Source organism: Gavia stellata, chromosome 6 (genome assembly GCF_030936135.1).
Source record: "Gavia stellata isolate bGavSte3 chromosome 6, bGavSte3.hap2, whole genome shotgun sequence".
Taxonomy (NCBI): domain Eukaryota; kingdom Metazoa; phylum Chordata; class Aves; order Gaviiformes; family Gaviidae; genus Gavia; species Gavia stellata.
The window spans coordinates 32,561,438-32,583,534 of NC_082599.1; the positions used below are offsets into that span (position 1 = coordinate 32,561,438).

The window sequence follows — 22,097 nt, forward strand, 5'->3', positions numbered from 1 at the left end:
GGGAAAAAAGCATGGATTTGCAAAGGCAGGAAAGCCAACAGTCAGCAGCTGTTACTGCTGCCGACTTCCTAGATAAGAAGGAGTGAGCGGCTACCCTGACCTAACAGAGATCAGCGCTGAGACCAGGAGAAAGAAAGTAGCTCTGGGATGGGCGGGCCAGATCCAGCGGTAACTCTCCCCTGCTGTTGAGGTTAATACAAATTTGGGTTGCCACAGTCACACCCTCCCCTCAGTGCTCCACCACCTCCCACCTAATTTCACTGACTCGGAGGCTGAGCTGTCTCCCAACAAATTGCTTTGGTTTTGCTGGGTAAGTTTTTGGACAGACCAGGAAGCGTTAACCCCAGCGTGAAAGACGAGAGGCCGTGGGCACTGGGGTGGCCCAGGTGACAATTGGCTTAGGTAGCTGTGAAATGGCACTGCAGCTACAGATTGACGTGTAGTTAAACTGGCGTTTTTGTAGAAGAGAGTAGTCCACAGCACGATTTGCAGCAGCTTCCTCACACCCCCTCCTGCTACCTTCCTTTGCTGTGCTGCTGAAAATGTTGGTAGGACTGTGGTTAACTGAACTGGGGCAGGCTTGGAAAAGCAGCAAGCAGAAAAAAAGTAAGGAAAGGATACTAACTGTAGAAAAGTCACACATACGCTTTTTCATATATCAATGGATTAAATGCACCTCAGTTTAGGGCCTACGAGTCAGAAATAAGATTATCATTAGCACCATCACCTACACACAGAAAAAACTAATCTAGTTCTCAGATGTTTTGCTGCTGGTATATTTTTTTGGGGGGTGGACAAATTATCAGCAGAACACCACCTTTATGCAAAGTTGTGGAAGATTTCAGAAATCTATAAATCATATTTATGGTTGGAGGAAGACTGAGAGATTCAAATTCAGGAAACTTCAAATGGAGATTGCAAATGGCATACCTGCAAGACACTATTTGAATAGAGGTGGTAACAAACTGCACATAGGTGTCACAGCCTTGCAAAACCTCAGCTGAAAGACTGTCACAGACCAACATGTCTCTTTCCCTTTAGTCTCACCTGGAATTGCACCTTACATTGAAATCAGCTAAAAGAGTCTCTCTGTCCATGTCTGCTCATTCTTGTCTCAGTGCCACTTCTCAGTGGTACTTCTTCCCAAACCCTGCTTTTTCCTTTTTTTAACTTTTATTCAGCTAGATTATTTTTGGTGTGATTTCAGTAATTTAGTTTACAGCATGGCTCTAAAAACACTTGAATCTGCAAAACTAAAAAAGGACATATTACACTCTCCTCCTCTAAAGCTTTGTTCACACACCTGGGAAACATTCCTGAAAACAGTCTGGCCATGCCCTGTCCTTTTGGGCAGCTGCACTGAAACATGAGGGAACCTCAGCAAACGTGGCTGTTTCAGCTTGTGAACCGTCCCCCATGCTATGACTGAACTTTGCAGTCACCTTCGTATTTTTGCAGAGACATCCATTCAGAATTTCTATAGTTCTGATGTTAGCATCTCTTCCCGTAACGGTGTTTTGAATAAGACTAGAAGGAAACATCTTGAGCTTCCGTGCTGCTAATTTCTCTATAAACAACAAACAAAGTCAGCTGAAAATCCCAAGCTCCCAATACTAGCCTGCAAGCAGAATAGTATCGCATCCACCATTTTATCCTGGGAAGCTGAAGCTGTACAAGGAGTTGTTGCTCGGGAAGAAGAGAACTACTATCTTTTCCACAGCCAGCTGTCACATCTTACCTGCAACTCATTCCCACCTTTACTACAATCATCCCAATTTTTGTCTTGGACAAAATCAAAACACAACAAAACTCATGAAGTTTCATTTCAGCAGCTGGCAGATGAAGAATTTCTCTTGCCTAGCAATGACAGGTGTATCTGCCACTTCAAAAACAACTTAGCTATGCCCAGAATTTGGACCATACACACCTGGAACATGTTTAATTTTCATAAGAGCTGTATTCTATAAATATTTTTAAAGAAGATTATATGTGTCCAACCAGACTTTTGCAATTCACCTCATGAGGCATCTGTAAAGTTCAGTATAAATTCTCAACGCCTTTCACAACAGGTCAGAAAGGAACTGATATTATTCAAACACAAAGAAATGGGCATTTCTTAACATCTTTTCAATGACCAGGAAATTTAAAACACCTCTTGTAACATAGAGCATCAGTTATTATTAGGTACTGTTTTCTTACTTTATTATTTTGCTTTTATTAACATATAATGCCTTTGCAGTACATCCAAAGATATGTGAACTGGTACATTTCCTCCATTTTTGATCAGCTTTCAGTATTTCACCCTTGAGACCTTTTTTTTTTCCCCACAGGCTGAGGCCAAGGTGTAAAACTTGAGCTAACCCTGCAACACATTTTTTATATATGTAATTTGCTGTACAAGTCAGAATTTGTTTATTATTTCCTTCATGCTTGAATCACAACTGTACAGTACATAACACTAGCTGATTACTGTAATTAATTTAGAGTAATCCATCACATCACTATGCAGTGCTGGAGAAAGAAGAATTGCTTAGCTAAGTATTTTTTTTAAATTTACAGTGTGATAGATAGGAAAGTCCAGAGCTTGCATTCAATTATGATTCTGAAAGTTCACTTGGAGTTTTAAAGGTTTATATTGCCCCTTTTTTTCTCCCTCAAGTTCCATTTTCACTTCTTGAAAATACTGAAGAGAACTTAAGAAAACTTTTTCCTCATTTAAATGTTAGTTTTTAACCATAAATATGATGGAAGCAGATAGGTAAGACTTTTATCATCTAGTCAAATCCTTTGCATAAGGAGTAATAAATCCTAGAACAGACAGACTGTATAGAAAACCTTATTATATACATGGCATAGATTCATCTTCTTGGATTTTGAACATTTCTGCTGAAAATTTTCTTATTATGTGCAAAGTATACACTTAGGCAATTCTTTGGCTTTGAGAGAAGGTTCTCATCTCCTTGTTTCTAAAGTTCATATATACTTTACTCAAAGGTGATAATATTTGTTTTAATAAACCATTTCCCCGCTTCTCCTTCCACCGGGTCAGATTATCACTTCCTCTAATTAAAAAAGTCCAAGAAGGAAATTCTGGGAGATGAACTCTCTATGTGGACATGAAGATCTACTTAGGGTGGATCCTTATGGGATAATGAAGGAGGGAAAAGGTGGAGGAAATTCCATCAGAAGAAAAGGCAGCTGCCTCTTTTCAAAGAATACAAGGCCCTGTTTTGCTTCCTCCAACTCACAGATAAGCCTTAGAGCCTGAAACCAAAGTTTTAGGAAACCTTTTCCATGGTGCCCAGGACAATCACCAAAAGGCAAATGGGTCGGAGACAGTAGCTGTTGCTCTTTTCCAAGCATGGAGGAAGATCCATGGAAACCCAAGGAAATCGCTTCAGCTCTTGCCACTACTGCAGTCACCACCTCACGCCACACGGGGAACCGACCTGGGGCCCCTGAGCTAAAAACACAACTCTACAGCTGGACCTACAAAAGCTCAGCTCTCAGGGGCTTTAACAGACTTGCATCCTTGGAGGTCAGACACAGAGGGAAACATGTTAAGACACCCTGGTCACAAGGTTATATTATCATTAAAAATAGTGAGATATTACTAATAGAGTTTCCCTGGGTTAAATAAATGCAGTTTTCCTAGCCTGATTCAAACTACATGAATGCAAAGTTTCAAAATGTTGAACAAAGGCAGTTTCTCCTCAATAATTTGAAATTATTCAGACCATATATGTAACAGCAGGATACATGAATAATTAAATCCTCTGTAAGCCTTTGTTTCAGAGTGGAAAGCATAAGGATTTCCATTTCCAAGGATACTCATAGAGCTTTCTTTTCCAGATGAAAAACTAGCTCCAGTCACAATTGAAATAAACATTTTGATAACATGATTTCAGTAAAGAGGGGAAGGGGGGAGGAGGTAGAGGAGCCTTGAGAAAAGGTCCATTTGCAAAACAAAGCAAACCTCCTGCAACTGAAATCCCCTTTTATTTCCTGTACAGGTGCCAGGTCTTGAACAGACACCCAATTTATTACCTTGTCAGCTGACTTATTAGGGTTGACACAAATCGAGCTGAAATATGCCTGACATACTGCAGTCAAGGCTTTTTTCACGCTTTAGCACAAAGCCAAACTTTCCACAAGGTGGAGGGAAAGGGAGAGGGAGCTGCGGGAGTTCTATTCCCTGTTTTCTATCATCAAGATGAATATGATCCTCTCCCATTCTTAATATGCAAAACCAGTCATGAAATAACCCAAGGCTAAAAAATAATTCACCAAAATAGTACAGCTGGGAAATGATTATCAGGCTCTGGAAAGCCCTTGATTACAGGAAATAGCACCTACATTTGGAGAAAATGTTCCCACCAGACACAAAAACTGAATGAAAGCCTCTCCTCTTCCTCAGTATTGGTTTCTTCTCTAGCATTTTAGCCTAAATAATGCAAATCCCCAGTTTTCCTCAAGAAGAAAAAGAATATCAAACGCAAAATGAATTAAAATGGAAGTGAGTTTGGTATCACTACTAGCTGTATTGTACGCAGTATTGCATAACATTTTGTCTGACAGAGCTGATCTTTTCTTCACCAAACCTATTCCTGTTGCACTTCACTTTTCATCCTCTAATTTAAGACACTAATATTAATTTACAGTACTGGGTGGAATAAAATATGAAACAACAGGTTTTGGAAGGAAAAGAACATAAGTCAGTGTTACACTTTTTTTATTATTAAGTCCAAGTCCTGTCTATATAATTCAAGTCCCTTGTTGTTTATCTTTGCTCTTTCATACATAAATAAGCAATCAATTAAAAATCCAGCACAACTTAAATATTTTCATGAGAAGTTCCCCTGCCTTTAGTGATATAATCCATAGTAGTAACACATTTTGCCCTAAGTTTATGCAAGTTCTTCTGGTAAATTTAATTACATGTGCTCTTTAAAAGAGTACAAATCCTAGTTTAAAAACTTCAGTACAGCTGAGCTTCTGGCATTGTAGCTTACTCTTCTTCCTTTATGAGAATGGAAGTTATATTTCTTTAGACCTATTTATACCTGCCCAGCACACTGGGCAGTAATTTCAGTAAACTTAGGACACAATACTGGGAGATTCTAGAATGTCATCTTCTGCGAGACAACAGACCTGACTCTTCAATATTTGTATAAATAGCACCATATAAGTGTAATACAAATGCTTACTTAGTACCTTTTTCCAATAGAGGATCTGATTTTGATCTCTCCTACTTGGATGTTCCACTGAAGTCAGCAAATTTGCATTACAGTTTAAGCTAGATTAGGAACAAGTCTATAATAGTCTCAAAAGTCACATATAAACAGAAGTAATGAGGAAAGATAAAAGGGTATTCTATTCAACTATTCTGAATTTATCTAGAACAAAGGAACTGGTTACAGATGACTGTTCCTATGGTCTACAAAAATATAGTGAAATGACTTCAGTGAGACATCATAGCACATCAAATGATGAAACGAGGAAAAATATTTACATGAGAATTTCTATTGAACTGCTTTGGTCATACTTCTGAACTTTTAAAATGATAGTTTGTTGAAAGTCTATTCTGTTCAGATCTGTAACAGATTTACAGAATCATTAAGAGACAATTTTCCCCAATTTCCATAACTTCTAGGTGTTGACCCAGGAAACTAGGTTGGCCAGCTCTAAAAATGCTACCCCTGTGCTCCATCTAGTGGAATCCTGATTTAAGCTTAATGCATCTTTTAGCAGAGAAGTACTTCAGTCGAAAGGGTACTTTACACAGAAGCAGATCCTTAAGAGTTTTTTCAAAATGCAAACTGACACAATTTATCTCAAAGAAAAACACAGAAACATGGAATAAAAATCTACACAACATTTAATGGGTTTGAGAAATTGGTATATTTTGTGAGCTACAGAGACTACTGAACTTAATTAATAACATATTTCCAATTAGGGTAAACTCAGTTCACAGTCTGTACTTTCACAGAAGAGCACAAGAGTATCTGAGAACAAACACTGACATCTTGTCTTTGTTTCTAAAGACATGGCAGGTGCAAAACTGGGCTCTGAGATTCACAAACGGGCGATCACTGAGCCATTTACTGGCCCCACTGTACAGAAATAGGTAATGATGCAACACTGAGGATGTAGATAAATATGCATTCTGCAAACAGCTGTGTCTGTGTAAGAGGTTACAACCTAAAAGAGTAATTGGCTCCCTGACAGGCTTGTCTGAAATGCAGCGATCTCTAGAACATTATGGTAGGTAGGGACTACCAGTTGTTTCAGTCAATTAGTTTGAAAACATCCTGACTCTCCCAAGTCTCTCTCCTAAATCCTTCTTTGTTATTTTTTGGTAGCTTATATGTCATTTCATTAGAAAATCCAGAGTTTTAAACTTAGAGCTCAGAGCTTTCCTTAGTCATTCACCAAAAAGCAGCAGTCCATGCATGCCAGGCTGTCTAGAGCTGCTCACTCCTGTGCTCTGCCAGCAGCTCTGCCTACATGGGCCCTCTCCAGCCTGCTTCAAACAAAATGAACCAGGTTAACAAAATTCTACAGTTTAAACCACTGAAGGTAATACTGCTGATATGTCTGGGAAGGACTCACGACTGAGAGAAGTGGAGACAGTAACAGGGGATTGGAGAGGTGGTGATGAGCACCTGACAGCAGGCAGGAAGCGCTAGCATCTTTCCTGGGCACAGCTGGATTTAGCCTAAGGCCACAGCATGATTTTCACCAAATTTATAAAACTGTGTTAAACTGATGCAGTGAGAAGATGGGATAATTAATTCACCAGAGTTACTAACAGTTACTGATTTAGTTCTACTCAATTCACTGATGACAAACCAGATAACAAAACTAATTAGACCAAACAAAGATTGCTCATGTAGACAGTCACTGCCAGGAGCTTAACTGAACTGATTTAGAAAACCTCCTTCCAGAATCAGGTTTGCCTGCTGAAAATGTTACCAGCTCCTACTGCACAGCACTACCCCCTTATTGAAACTGTTTATCCTACTCTGACTGCTTTACCTACAGAAGATTAGTGAGTTATTTCAAAACCTGTTCTTCTGACAGAGCTGCGAGTGCTGTGACCTTTGGCAAAATGTAGGAACAATTAGCGATGTATATGGGACAGTGCAGCCAGGAGGGTACTCTTAATAAAATATATAATGACCCAGTGCTACTTGGAGAGTGGGAGGAATGGGAGGTGAGTAGATTCTCTCTCTTCAGGCTTGTTACCTATTAAAATCCTATTTTTGGGAAACATTTACTGACAGCTAGTGTCTTAAATTGCCATAGCTAGCTGCTGCAGGCATTGTCATGACTGCAGGTTCAGTAGAGCCTGAGCCAATACAGCTCTTGGCTGCCACATACCTTTTTGTTCCCATAGTGAACTGAAATACCTCCACACAGGATCAGATGAGCACCTGAACCAACACAAGAGAAATGGAGGACTATGGAAATGAGTATAGGAAGGACAGAAGTACAGCAGCCAGAAGTTAGGCTGGTTTAGGGGCATGGCACGGCATAGCATGGCACGGCACGGCACAGCAGCTTTACTTGCCATTTAATCAGGTTAAGTGATTACCTTTCCAGTTTAGCGCCATCTGCTCATCACTGCACTAAGTGTGGTGGTTACCAGCCCACAGACCTGCCAGCGTAATTGCATGCATAGCTGCTCCCTGACCTGGCTCTGTCAAAATGAATGCAGCTGAGCTTAAACACCTCTTTTATAGTTCTTGGGGGGCTTTTGTTTCTGCTTTTAGCTGGATCACTTTGTCAGGACCAGGTTAGGGAGCAATTAAATGTGTAGTTATGTTGGCAGATCTGAGGGGGCAGCTGGATCAGAAGCAACACATCTGACCATGCTCTAAATAAACATCTGTCCAAACCCTTAGTCAAACAGATGTGGAGAAAAAAATGTACCTAATAAGTCTTGAAGTGAAAACATAATTTACGAGAAACTGCATGTATCAAATTTTCTTCGAAGAGATGCAATCACTGATTTTCTACAGTCATATGTGAAATATCTAAGAGATAGAGTCATAAAATCATTTAGGCTGGAAAAGACCTTTAAGATCATCAAGTCCAACTGTAAACCTAACACTGCCAAGTCCACCACTAACCTATGTCCCTAAGCACCACGCCTATACATCTTTTAAATACCTCCAGGGATGGTGACTCAACCATCCCCCTGGGCAGCCTGTTCCAATGCTTGATAACCCTTTCAATGAAGGAGTTTTTCCTAATACCCAAACTAAACCTCCCCTGGTGCAACTTGAGGCCATTTCCTCTTGTCCTATCACCTGTCACTTGGGAGAAGACACCAACACCCACCTTGCTAAAACCTCCTTTCAGGTAGTTGTAGAGATACTTCAGAAAACCAGGATGTATTTCTAATGGATAAACCCATGCAGGCAAGTATTTGTTCTGTCAGGACACTGACAGCTCCGCAGGGTTGTAAACTGCTTGCACCCATTTGAACCGAGTACATTCTCATCAGTTCTACATATTGCTGCTAATAAGAATTGAAAACTTCTCATTTCAGACTGCAATTTTACATATGTTTTAAAGCAGATAACTCAGTAATGCTACAAAAGAATTGAGTATTTCTTATCCTACAACCCTGACTGCTTTTTTCTAAGCCCATTTCTTGTTCTGGCACATGATTTTGCACAGTAAGAACTGACATAGGTTAATATTATGGGAGGGTGCTGGACCTGCTTCCTGGGCCACTTCACCACAGAGCGACACAAATGCTGATGCTGGCAAAAGGGGAGAGAAGGTGCAGAGGCAGCAATAAGCAACCAGAAGTACAAGTCAGTCAAAGGTGCTTCGTTTGGCAGCAGTGCTGGTCTAAAATGTACATGAAATGGCCTCTTCAATCTAACTCGTGGAAAAAGATAGTTAAAATCCAGATGACATAAAACTGTGAACCACACTGGTTTACAGGAGAAACAGGATTTGTACTCCTTTGATTCAATTATTGCTCACATGCAGATATCTTAAGATGCATAAGAGCATAAAGTAATCAAAAAGCATTTTCTCATTCCTTTCAGATGTTCAACAACACTTCAGAGAACTTTAATCTCCTCTGTTCCAAAAACCAACGTAAATAATGTATAAAAATTGTAATGTATTCTTTAGAAATGGAGAAGTTCATTGTAGACTTCACTGACAAAACTCTGTGTTAGACATATATATACACACACACACTGTATGACTGTGTTGCAGACTTGAACACTAAAAATTGGCAATTGAGCATGACCATAAAGAACGGAGACTTTCCCAACTAGGTTGAAAATGTACCTACCTCAGTTATCCCCCAAACACTTTTTGATTTGATTTATGTTCTGCTGCTTTAAAAGAAGAAATGGGCCAATATGAAATAATGCACATACTTGTGTAGTAGATATTTATACCCAAAATAAACTTTCTCTTGGGAGAATATTTTTAAAGCAGCATTTCAAGTCTCCTGGCAGTGGTTAGTTAGAAAAGTTATTTATTTATTTAGAACAGAAGTTCTCAGAAATTTTTTAACCACCAACATTTAGGATGCTGAGAGTAAGCTTAGTAGTTTAAGTTTCTCCCTTTTCCCCAAATTACTTTTCATTGCAATAACATTTAATATTCATACATGCAGAGGAATGCATAATATGCATTAAAGCAGAAAAAACCTATATTTAGGGCTATTTTACAAGAGACGATATGTACACACAAAGCAATTCAACTTACTACATGCTGTTGAGTCTAATAAGCCTAAAACCAAAACACATTGCCTTGTCTGATTAGACCTTTCCACTTGAACCTACATTTTTAATATTTGGCATATGAATATCAACAATTTATTATTTGCATTTTCTCCAGCAATGAAGTAAGAAACACTGAATAAATGCTCTTTTCCCTCCAGATATGTGGTACTTCTGTTATACAGACTGTGAAATGGAAAAACATACTCAGAGGCTGAATATGGTCTGTGACTCCTAATTTTTTCATTAAATGTAAAGACCTCTTTGCAATGATGCATCTGAAGCTTCAGTCTAACTAATAGACTGAAGCCCACCATTTTAGATTCAACCACATATTTTTAAGGAAGTGGCAAACCATTGCTGCTAGTTGAGAAAATGAAAATTAGTCCCTGGGAGAGGATACAATCAATGGTGTGTTAATCTAACCTTCAGCTGTTAATGATTTGCACTACTATTTCCCCTGATGCTGTGGGTTCTGCTGAAATACTGTTTTAGCAGTTTCTGTCAGCTTTCCCTACCTTTTTTCTGCCTGAATGGGAAAGACTGAAGTAAAGGTCTTAGCAACAGATTTTGTATGTGCTATTTTTTTTTTTCCCCTTTTTTTTCTTTTCCAGTTCTTTCACACCATGGAAGCAGAAGATGGAAGGGTAAACTGTTCTGATTTGCCAGTTCAAGCCTTTTTAGCCAGTCTATTATTCACAACTCTTACTTAAAAAAGAGGTGTTACGCTAGGCAATCACCATTGTAATTCTGATATTAACATGCAATTAAATAATTTAGAAAGTCTGTATTTTGTCTGCTGCTTTCACATGCAGACAGAAGGTTCAAGGATTTACAGAACTCTTTTGGAAAGAACTACTGAGGAGGGTCTCGTGTTTCCAGCCATGAGAGCCGCACAAGCGACCTGGAAGAGATTCATTGCTACACCAGTACAAGAAGTAAGTACCAATCCTGCAGATTTGCCTGATCCTGCGAAGCTGGTGTCCTTAAGGATCATTTGGTTCACTCAGTTGAAACAACCTTGCAAAATAATTCTTATCCAAAAGAAAACTGCATAGCCCGTGAGCCAAATTCTGCAGCAAAGTACTGAGTGCCAAAATAATAAAAGTACTCAGCACCTTGCAAAGCTGCGTTCCACACACGCAATGCTAGTTTTCTTAGCAAGCATTTCTTCCAGGAATAAGTGCATCTGAAGCATGTTAGTATTCTTAAAATAAAACTAAAAGGCCTCGCAAAACCATTCAAACTTACTTTACACATATCTCAGTCCCCTTGTTTAACTTAATCAGTCCTGAATATTTCAGATGAAAAAAATAAGTATTTAGCATGATAAACCTGTGAAGTGTGTGACTGTCTAGAAAATTTGGGTTTAGTTGAAGAAGCAACATTTAAACTAATTCTATTTTAGCTGCATGCAAACTAGAGTAAGCCTTCATTAGGGCTGAGTAGTAGTACACACAAGTCTAATGTATTGGTAAATATTTAATTTATGGCAGCCTGAAGTATAATGAAAATTGAATGTTTCTCCTTCAAGACCATGCTCTCAAGTCATTGAAAGCAATAAAATGGTTTGAATACAGGTTGTACACTGCTGCAAAAATAACTGCACAAAATTCTCAAATAACTTAGACAATACTTTATGTTTGAAGACATTACTTTATGCTTGAATATTTCTTATGTTAAAAGTTCATGCCTTGTATTTGCAGATACATGAAGACTTTGGGACAGTGTCTCTAAGTGACATTATTTATCTATCAAACTCCTTAAAAGGTTTCATCTGTGATATTTACTAGTGATAACTAAGATAATCCATCACATTGTCTTCATACCTAATTTAAAAGTACAGACATAGACCTTGTCAAACCTTTTCTTGATTAGAAAGTCTAAAAAAAATAAATCAAGCAAATGTCAAATATTCAATAGATTACAAAGTGGGTGATTTACACATTTCAGAAAATGGGTGCTACTTGCCAGAAGGGATAATTGTTTTGTTGCTGTGCTTTTTTAATGTATTTTATCAATAACCTGGATTGAAAGAGAAGATTTCTAATAAAACTTACAATGACAAAAACCAGGGATCTGTAAGTAACAAAGACATCATTTCATGGATTCAAACTATTTCAGGACAACCAAATGTACAATCCATATACTTCTATGTGGCCAAATATAAGAACATATTGCCTATGAATAAGGAATGTAAGCCACACAATCTAAAAAAATATTTGGGGATGAAGGATGGCTCAAAAGACCTTGGATATATAAAGGGAGGAACAACAAGTAGAAATAGAGAACAAATGACTTCATTATTTGGCACTGATGCAGTAGTTTCTGAAATATGGAGTGCACTTGAGATATCAACACTAAGAAGGCTGAAAAACTGCAGAGGATTCAGAAAAAGGACTGTGGGAATAATTGAAAGACTTGAAAATACACCATATAGTCAAATTCAAATAATAGAAGCTTTTCTTCATGTAATGAACAGATGATATGCAATTTGATCATAATCTGTAAATTCATACATGGGGAATAGAAATGTAATCCCATTCTAACAGAAAAGATGTAATAAAACCTATCATCTGGACACTCATATCATGTAAAGGCAGATCTAAAACATGATATTCCTTAGAAGTAATTAGAGCTCCTGACACTTAGAGCAACTTACATAAAGAATTTGCTGGATTCCCTGTAACTGGATATTTACTAACCCACGGTGGATATTTCTTTAAAACACAACTCTGTTCACCATGAACTAATTCAGGTAAAACTTACGGCCTTTACATTGGAGAGTAGATTTGATGATCATGTTTGCAACAATTCTCTCAGCCATTAAAATCCACTGAAGTCAAACAAAAGTTTATGACCGAGTTAAAAGAACTTTGGATCACATGCATATTCACAATTCTATCAGTCTAGGTATATGCACACAATTTTATTTTTAAAAGGTAATGGAAATAATAGACATGTTTTGGTTTGTTGTTTTTGTTTTGTTTACTTCTTTCTGAAGTTTAATGAAAGAAAACTCAGATTTTAACATACAGTCTAACATAAGATACGGTCAAGTCAGCTGAAGTCCCAAAATCAGCAAAAGGTGACAGCCAAGATCAAATATAGATGAATATAACTGGAGCTGGAAAATATTCTGCAAGTATCATATTTAGCCTTACAGATTAGAAAGACATTGACACCCTTTATGCAACTTCATTTTAGCAAAGTAAGATCCAGTTGCCTTGTTTAATCATTTTGGGTTATCGATAACAACTTCAATATATAATTCTCTTTTCTTCCTTCTTAGTGATTAAAAACAACCTTGAGCTAATATAACATGTATACTTACTCTGGCAGTCGAGACAGGATACCTAAAGAAAGACTACTTATGCCATCATTGATCCGACCTGACAGCTTGCGCTTCTGAGCCCAGCTGACAGCAAACTCCAGCCCAATAAAAGCAATGAAGAACGGAATACTCTGAAAGAGAGTTTGAAGAAAAGAAGTCACAACACAAATAGAATTAGATCCACCTTTCCTAACAGCAGTTTATTTAGCCTGATAATTCTTGGGTTGGCTTGCATCTTACTAGCTACTACTATGATAAAGCTCCAACATGGACCTTACGAATCAGAACAATCAAGGCTACCATTTAATCCACAACACCAGCATAAATCCAGTGCACTAACCTCCTCCCATATTACTTTCTTTTGTATCTTCTGCACATGCATTGCTAAATGGCATCAAAACAAAACACAAAAGTCCTTCCAAACTCATATTTCTCATATTCAAGTAAATCAGTGAGAGCAGCAACATTTGTGGACTCCTCTAACCACAAGGTAAAACAGAATCTGCTCTCAATTTTTGAATGTGTTCAGCCACTGAATTTGGCATCCCACATTATCTGAAAGACATACTAAAGTGAGTTTCTTTCTACTTGACATTTCTGTTGCCATGCTATTTGCTGCAGATAGCAACAGCTCTTCTGTATGCATTTTCATCAGAGAACCCAGTAACTATGCAGCTGTGGTGGGCTGACCTTGGCTGGATGCCAGGTGCCACCAAGCTGCTCTATCACTCCCCTCATCAGCAGGACACAGGGGGAGAAAATAACAAAAAAAAAACCAACTCGTGGGTTAAGATAAAGGCACTTTAATACAGCAAAAGCAAAGGCCGTATGTGGAAGCAAAGGAAAACAAAAGATTTATTCTCTACTTCCCATCAGTAGGCGATGTCCAGCCACTTCCCGGGAAGCAGGGCTTCAGTACATGTAGCGGTTGCTCCAGAAGACAAACATGAATAACGAATGCCTCCCCTTCCTCCTTCTTCTCTCAGCTTTTACTGCTGAGCAGACATCATATGGTATGGAATATCCCTTTGGTCAGTTTGGGTCAGCTGTCCTGGCTATGTCCCCTCCCAAGGTCTTGCCCACCCCCAGCCTACTGGTGAGGGGGGAATGTTGGAGAGACAGCCTTGATGCTGTGTGAGCACTGCTCAGCTGTAGCCACAACACTGGAGGGTTATCAACACCTTTCCAGCTAGCAATACAAAGCACAGCCCTATGAGGGCTGCTACGGGGAAAATAAACTCCATCTCAGCCAGACCCAGTACAGCAGCCCATTCCAGTTTGGGCCATACAACACGTTCTCTTTCCAGACCAAGTAGCAATGATACAAAGTTCCCCTTTTTCCTTTCAGTTGTAGTAACTGTAAAAATCATTTTCTGCCTTTCTGAAGAAAAGTATAATGATCAGTGAGACTGAAACATTTCTCACTCACAACACTGCTTCAGTCTAGGATTAAATTCCCACTGTCCATCTTGCGTCCCAGATCAACTGGCAAGTTGAAAATGCACAAGAACAGCACCTAGTAGAGAAAGGTATGGCTGTGACTAGTGGTAGGACTGGTAAAATTATTGTGACAATACCATGTTTCATCAGCAGAGGAAGATTGTTACAGCTGTTCTCAAATTTTCATCAGCATAGGCAAGAAAAAAGGATTGAATAATAGTAATTGGTAGAGCATACTCTTTTTTTACTGACACTGGAGTCCTAACAGTCCCTGCACTTCATGGATGGAAGGAACGACAAGGCAGTGGCAGCATATCAGCCGCCACCACCAAAATATAGAAGGCCTGTGGCAAGGAAAATAGGAAGGAACTATTTTACTTGCATCAGATCTCTGTGCATGTAAATGTTCCTTCAGCTTCCTCCCTCGCTCTGTAGAAGACTTTTACATGACCTTGGAGGCATTCAGACAACTCCTTCTCAGTGGTATTAAGGCATAAAATTCCCTCCACGTTTTGCAGGGCTAGAGAAATGCAGGACCAGTGAGACTTTCTGCACCATTATGGGAGGCATCGTACTGCCAAACTTGCCCCATTAGTCTTCTTTTGCTGCCCCCTTCAAGTGACCTGCAAACACATACAGATTCACAGACTGAAACCCTCCAAATTGCAGTGCTGTAGAAGAAAGGTTCCTCCTGCCTATACAACATTAATGGAAGAAGCATGTTGCTTCTGCAAATGCCATTGCACTTTGGAGGGTGCTCATTTTTGTTGCCAAGTGGGATATGATCCGGGAAGTCCCACCAGGCTGGGACACTAAAAAGACTAAGATGGATATAGACCAGATTGCTCAGTTGAAGAAGAATGGGATGATTCAAACCATGCAAGCAGCAAGAGATTTATAGCGTCTAGGAAATGTGAAAGTTCATAAACTTCAGTAGCTCAGGGTTAGGTTACAATAACAGATGAACAGAGATTAATATCGACATGGCACTTTTTAATTTAGATGCCTAGCTTGCTCTTCAACAGCATTTTAGGTATCTAAAAGCCTGTTTGGGATACACACTAACTGATGATATAAAAAACTTTGAAAGCAAAGGAAGACCTATGGATAAAGCCTAAACAGCACCCAAGAAAATCAGTGTGGTAAATCTTTGGATATTTGAAATCAATAATAAATAAATAAATAAATACCAAACTCCACAACCTCCCACACAAGGAAAATACAAATACTCCTTGTTTTGCTCTAGCTGCTTTATTTCTAAGTAGACAAGACTTTTGATGTACCTTTCTTAATTGATATAATTAAAAACCAGATTCCTAACTTATCAAACAAAGGTTGATAATAAGCCAGATGACCACAGCTGTACATTCCAGCAGAGATAAAAAGAGTCTCATTAAGAACAACTAAGAAACACTTGACCACAATATTAGGAGCCAAGTCTAGCACAGACTACAGGCAGTTTGAAGCTATGGAACAGCAGAAACTGCACAGCAAATTGAATGGGCTCAGGGCAGAATAAGTGGGATGCTTTATTCGTGAAATGAAAACAGTGAATAGGAAATATATGATGCCTGTATTCTACATGGCGATTCACTTTACCTAGCAACCTCTGAAACAGTTAAAATATGTCACTTTGTACTAACATGCAGTGACATAACTTCTTTCCCATTGACTTCATTAAATATTTTCTTCCCACTGTGAAGCTGTGAGACAGCCAAGGATTTGACAGCACTTTTTGACTCACAAATAGAGAGCATCATAGCAAGGAGGACAGAGAAACATTCAGACAGTCTTAATCTCCTGCCCATCAAGGAGCCTGCAAAAGAAAAGATTTATGGCATACATCTTGGTATCTAAAAAACTACTATGTCTCTCCCACACACCCACATTAAGCTTTGTCCAAAGCAGATCAAAGGGATCAACTACGTCAAGACTAGTATGTATTATTTATGTGACCATAACACCTAACAGCTATTGTCATGGAGCAGGATCGTATTGTGTTAGATGCCGTACAAAGAGAAGGAAAAGGCACTCCATGTCCCAAACAGCCTAGTCTAAGGATGAGACGTAAGACAGAAGGATAATGCAAATAATTCAGGAAAAAAGGAGACAGTCTGCACAAAGTCAAGGAACAACCACTGTTGGCATCACAGGTCAGAGACAGAAGCTGTATCCTTTTGATATCTTCTGGTCTATACATGTTTTACCTTCTCTCTGTTTCCAATTTCCTTCTCTTCACCCATCACCAGAAATACTTAATGGACATTTGCATTAGCGTGTGGTTTACTTGAATAACTGATCCATAACTTGCAAGTCTTACTCTGAGCACTGAGTAGGAGGGGTTCCCTTATAAGTAACCAACTCTTACAGAATGCAAAGGACCATTTAAAATCAGTTTCTGCTTTATACAGTTGCAAAAAATAATACTCTAAGTTGAAACTCAGCATAAATTTATGGTTTTATTGCAAGTCTTGAAGCAGTTTCTGTTTTCTTAAAGTCCCAGGTCCTTATAACACAAGAATCTCAACTTTCATGTAAAACTAAATACGAAGGTTCTGTGACTCATTATTTAGAAGCAAAGCCTAAAATGTGAATTGAGTGTAAATGTGAACTTAATCTTTAGGCTCTCAAAAGCAGAGAGTAAATAGAAAAGAAAAACAGTGATTATTAAATTTAAAGCTTTCATCTTGGGACCCTCAGCAGAAGGAACAGTGTGTTCTCTTCCTGAGTCTGACTCATGAAAGTCTTTACCGAGCACAAGTATTTAAGAATGTAGCAAGGAGCAAAGTAAAGTTGTTGCTGTTGTTCATGAAAACTATACACAAAAAGCAAAACGAAGCACTCCATCTGCCCATCTGCAGAATATGAGAGAAAAAAAAAACCCAGCATGCAGAGAATAATCTTATATCCATAGCAAAGAGGATGCTCATGAAAGGACAGGGCAAGCATCAGTATACGTTGTAAGGGTCAGGATGTTCTGCTCTGGAGAAAGAAAAGTGACTTATACTTTCTTTTCTCTTTCTGGAAATAAGGGAAAATCAAGGGTTTCAAATTCTACATGACAGAAGCTCACATAAAAATGAATTCTATGGCTATGATCCAGTATTTGGACACCTTTTCCCAGAGTTTTGGAGACTAGTTGGAAGGGTGAATTTTCATTGGGCACTGCTGCACAGCTTTGTTACTAGTCATTGATAACTGAGCAGCCCATGTTTTGAGCAGGACTTGGGGCCTTCACATACAGAGCATGACGGAGGCACCAGGAGCTGCCCTGCCTCTGAAAATGGAAGTAATACAACCACAGCCAGAAAGTACTCTGCACAAGTTAAGCTAACTAAGCTATTCTGTTCGCAAAAGCAGAGCTGCTTCACCCACTGCTCTCATTTGCTGCCCAGATGTAACAGCACAGCTAACTCCAGCTCAAAGGAATTACTCCTATGAAGTGCATATATTTTGTAAATCACCAAAGAGCTCGATTTTGCACATCACTAACACATGAATATTTGAGTGAATTAGAAGGTTCTGCCACCTGCCTAATGTTGGAAGGTGCCCACTGCTGTAGCCATGTGATCTAAGGTACCAGAAATACCCTCATCCATCTGATACATGTGATAGATCCCGGAGCCAAGATCTAAACCCAACTTCTATACGTTGTCTCAGAAAAAAACCCAAAAACTGTTCAGGAGACACTAATCTTGTTTCATACCAGCATCATTGTTATTGTCTTTTAGAGTGAATTGTTTGAGCCAAGGTCCTCGTTTATTACCAGCTCTACACCAGAAATCTTTTTGTTCTGTGTTGGGCTGAGCTCAGACATCCCCCTCTGTTTGTATTTGTGCCAACTCAATGGGTTTCCACTCCAAGCTCCCCTCGAATGGTTCACCAGGTCTTTATTAAATCTATCCCTGCTGAATCCAATTGATCTGCTGCTCTTGCAACTATTCCCTAAACAGTCCAAAAGAGGTTGCCAGACTAGTAGGTCAAAAAGACAACAGTGACAAGCAGCTGGAGAGGGACTGTAGATAGTTACCTTCAGCCCACAAACGCATGACCAGAAGAGGCGTGAACACTGCCTGAGCTCAGCCCAAAGCCATAGAGTTAAGACCATCGTACCACTAAAAGACTTTTACACACCCACCTAACCAAGCATCAAAAGACCTGTTCTGGCAACAAATACACCGCGGGGGGTTTCTAGTACAACCAACCCAAGATAGCAATTATAGGAAAGTATAACCATAATGGGAAACCTTTTTTAGTGTAGTTTTTTTTGTGAGGTGCACATTCCCTTACAAACATCACAACAGAGCTCTACAACAGCAGAAGCCTGCAGGCACTTTTATAATACAAAGAAGTATTAAGAATCCTTCCGCAAACTTTTACAGCTATGTGCCCAGTAGCAGAAATTCCAGGTTTGGCCAAGGTCTAAGCTGAATATTGCACAGGTCTGCAGGGGAGAAGAAAGCCCAGGGATGTTAAGGAATGCTGTTGGCAAGAAAGTGAATGATACTGTGTTGTAAATACGGGAACAGTAAAGGGGATTGAAATAGTCAATAGATAGAGCTGGAAGGAGAGATCAGCTGACTACGCAAAACTGTCAAGCTCTAGATAGACTTCCTCGATCATGACATTACAGCTTAGCTGCAAAATGCCTGTGAGGAAAGCGGTCCATCCACCGGACGCACAGGCTGGCTTTGCAGCAGCTGTTTACTTACCCTCTCCAAAAGGGCAACATTTGTTGATAACAGCCATCAGTGGGGGACTGCCACATACTGTGATTCCCAGAAAGCTGCTGACGGTGCTGCACTGCTCTGTGCAATCCATGACTCCCCCACTGCAGCCCAACAGCAGCTGCTGCACAGCAGTCCAAGGTTTACCTGGCAGAGGAGCTAGTCAGAGCTACCAGGACCCACATAAAAAGTGTGAATCTTCAGTGAAGCTGGACTGGATTTACTGTGACAAGGGCAAAATAGTGTTTATCTGCTGTCTCCATGAAAAGTTCACATTGGCTCCAGGTTCAGCAGGAGCTGAGCACCAAGATATGTGTAATGGGTAGGACAGAAGGGAGCAAAGGTACCTTCATGGAAGTGGGTAAGTCGGCAGGGCAGGAGTGGAGGGAGGGATATGCTGCTGACAAAGGAGTTCTCACCCTGACCTCTGTACTCTTGCCTTGGAGCTTTGGGAGACAGCACTGTCCCAACACAAATATTTGTTCTGAATTCTCTTAAACAATCTTCATTTTTTATTTTAAATATAAATTTTTATTTTTCTTTCTTTGACTGAGCTTGTAGCACTCGCCTTTGGGGCACAGAGAGACCTGACTTTTTGCTTGCTTTAAGAACCATCATAGCCGAACACAGTGTCATGTTTTCTGGTTTACTCAGTTCAGTTTGCTGTGACTATATCCAGCAGCGCTGACAATCTGAACAATGTTAGCATCAACCCTCAGATATTTGGGGCGCTTCTCAGAAAACTGTAGCTCCTGGTATCAGGAGAAAGCATCTGAGCCTTCATTTAAAATACATTAAAATAGAGCGCACGGTTACATAGGCAGCTTACACAGGCAGCTTGCAGGCAGGGAGCCCAGGAGTGAAAGCGTTCAGAGAAAGACAAGGTATTTAACCCGAATTTAGGTGCCCTTTCGCGGACGCTGGTTCCTTGGGCTGCCTGTGGCTTTTGAAAGCAGGCGGGCGGCAGCTGCGCGCAGGGTGAGGGAGGTGACGGCGAAGGATGCTGCCGGGGGAGGGGAGGGGACGCTCACCTTCTCCACGTAGTCGGGCACCTCCTCCACCGTGCGGAAGGAGCTCTCGCCGGGCGGCAGCACGTAGAAGAGAGCGCGGAGCTGTTGCCCCGCCGTGGTCGCCGGCGGGCTGCCCGCCTCGCTGCCCATGGCCCGGCTGCCGCCGCCCGAAGGCGCTGCGCTCCCCGCCGCCGCCGGCGCTGCACTGCCAGCGGGGCCCTCCCGGGGCCCTCCCCGCGCCGCCTGCTCCCGCGCGCGGACTTTTGACTCGGCCCCACGGCCTCACTTCGTTTCCCCGGGGCGCTGGGGGCTTGAAGGCTGCTTTGGGGGAAGCCTCGAATGTCTCCTTTCTCTTTGAATCGTGCTGCTTCGAGGTTTTCTTGGTTTGCCTTTTTTCGTACGTGTCATCACCTGCATGGCCGGCTTCGGGGAGGCGAGAGAAAGCCCTCGCACACCTACCCACTGCGTGTCCCAGTTCCCTTCGCGCCCTCAAAGATCTCTACACAGCAGAGCTCAAGCCTTCCTGTTTCACTTTTAGACAGGTTTCCACACCCAAAAAATACTGCTCAGGTTTTGACTGCTGCATAAAAAGCAGAATTTTATAAAACTAAAGTGTTAAGGGTTTTGAGAAACAAGCTGAGGTGTGCTTGGTGGCTCCTTTGTTCGGCTGTATGGGTCAGGCCAGCACTCTTCCCATGAAAAGCTTTGATTTTTTAAACTCTCAGACGGGCTTATCACAGCTCAATTTTATATAGCTCCAATGAACATGACTATACTGAAGGCAGCCTCTAGAAGCCGTCCATTATGCTTTGATTTACAAAGGAATGAAAACCAGGGAAATACAAAGAACCAGTGAAAATAAATGTATGCTAGATACTTGTAGAAAATGACTTTTAGAAATAGGAGTAAGGACAGGCTTTGTACATTCAGGCCTTCAATCTGAAGCTCAGGAGCATGCATTTCCCTGTCAAATGTTTGTCAATCACACTTGATACGTTTGGCGTTACTACAAATAATAAGCTTTGTGACAAAATAGATTAGCCAGAAATAAAATAACACAACGTCCCAACAGCCCCTTCATCTCAAATGTTCAGTTCCACTTACGGTCTTTGCAGAAGAAATGGACTGTAAATCCTCCTGTAAAGGGTTTTGCCACAATTTAAATCCTGCCAGTCATTAAATTAAGAAAAACTTTCTACTTTGAATCAACCCTTAGTTTTGGAAAGGAACTATGACAGGTAATTTCAGCTGAAATTTCTGTTTAGGAAAAGAAACATATGTAGAAATTGACATTAAAATAATTGAAGTAATGCACATTTGTGAAGTTTGTATTAAATATGTTGCCATTTAAATAACAGCGGGCACGTAGATTTAAACAATATTCTGCAGTTTGAATAATGTAACAATACTGTACTGCATGGATATCAGAAAATTACTGGAAGTACCAATAAAAATATTTTACTTTAAGCTGAACAAAGCACAAGTATTTTAAAATGGCATTAATGGTGAAATAGATTTGGTCACTCTTTTAATATGTATAGTTTATACCAGTGTTCATCTTGCTCCACTATCAGCTCACAGAGTTAAAATGACCAAAACTTAATCCCATTAAAAAAAATGTTATCAGTGAACAGTATCTGGGGACCACTCTGAGGGGAAAAGAATGATTAGCAAGGCAAGGGAGCCCATGGCCACACAAGGTGAGATCCATCTCAGGTACAATGGAACTGCTGCTTTGTATCACACCATTCTGGGAAAGAAGATAATCTATCCATTTTTTGGGACTCTATACTTTCTTAAAAATTATTATCTTGGACGCCCATTTCAG

At 40.1% G+C, this 22,097-nt stretch overlaps 1 protein-coding gene across 1 annotated transcript in view; it reads right to left on the reverse strand.

The window, feature by feature from the left end:
- The window catches only part of AGMO (alkylglycerol monooxygenase), a 194,809-nt gene extending 174,390 nt beyond the window's left edge, over nt 1-20,419 (reverse strand). The window contains exons 1-2 of the mRNA XM_059818947.1: nt 20,291-20,419; nt 13,093-13,223 (exon numbers count right to left, since the gene is read on the reverse strand). Coding sequence (XP_059674930.1) covers nt 13,093-13,223; nt 20,291-20,419 — 260 coding nt within the window. The remainder of the gene's footprint in view (nt 1-13,092; nt 13,224-20,290) is intronic.
- Nucleotides 20,420-22,097: the final 1,678 nt, after the last annotated feature.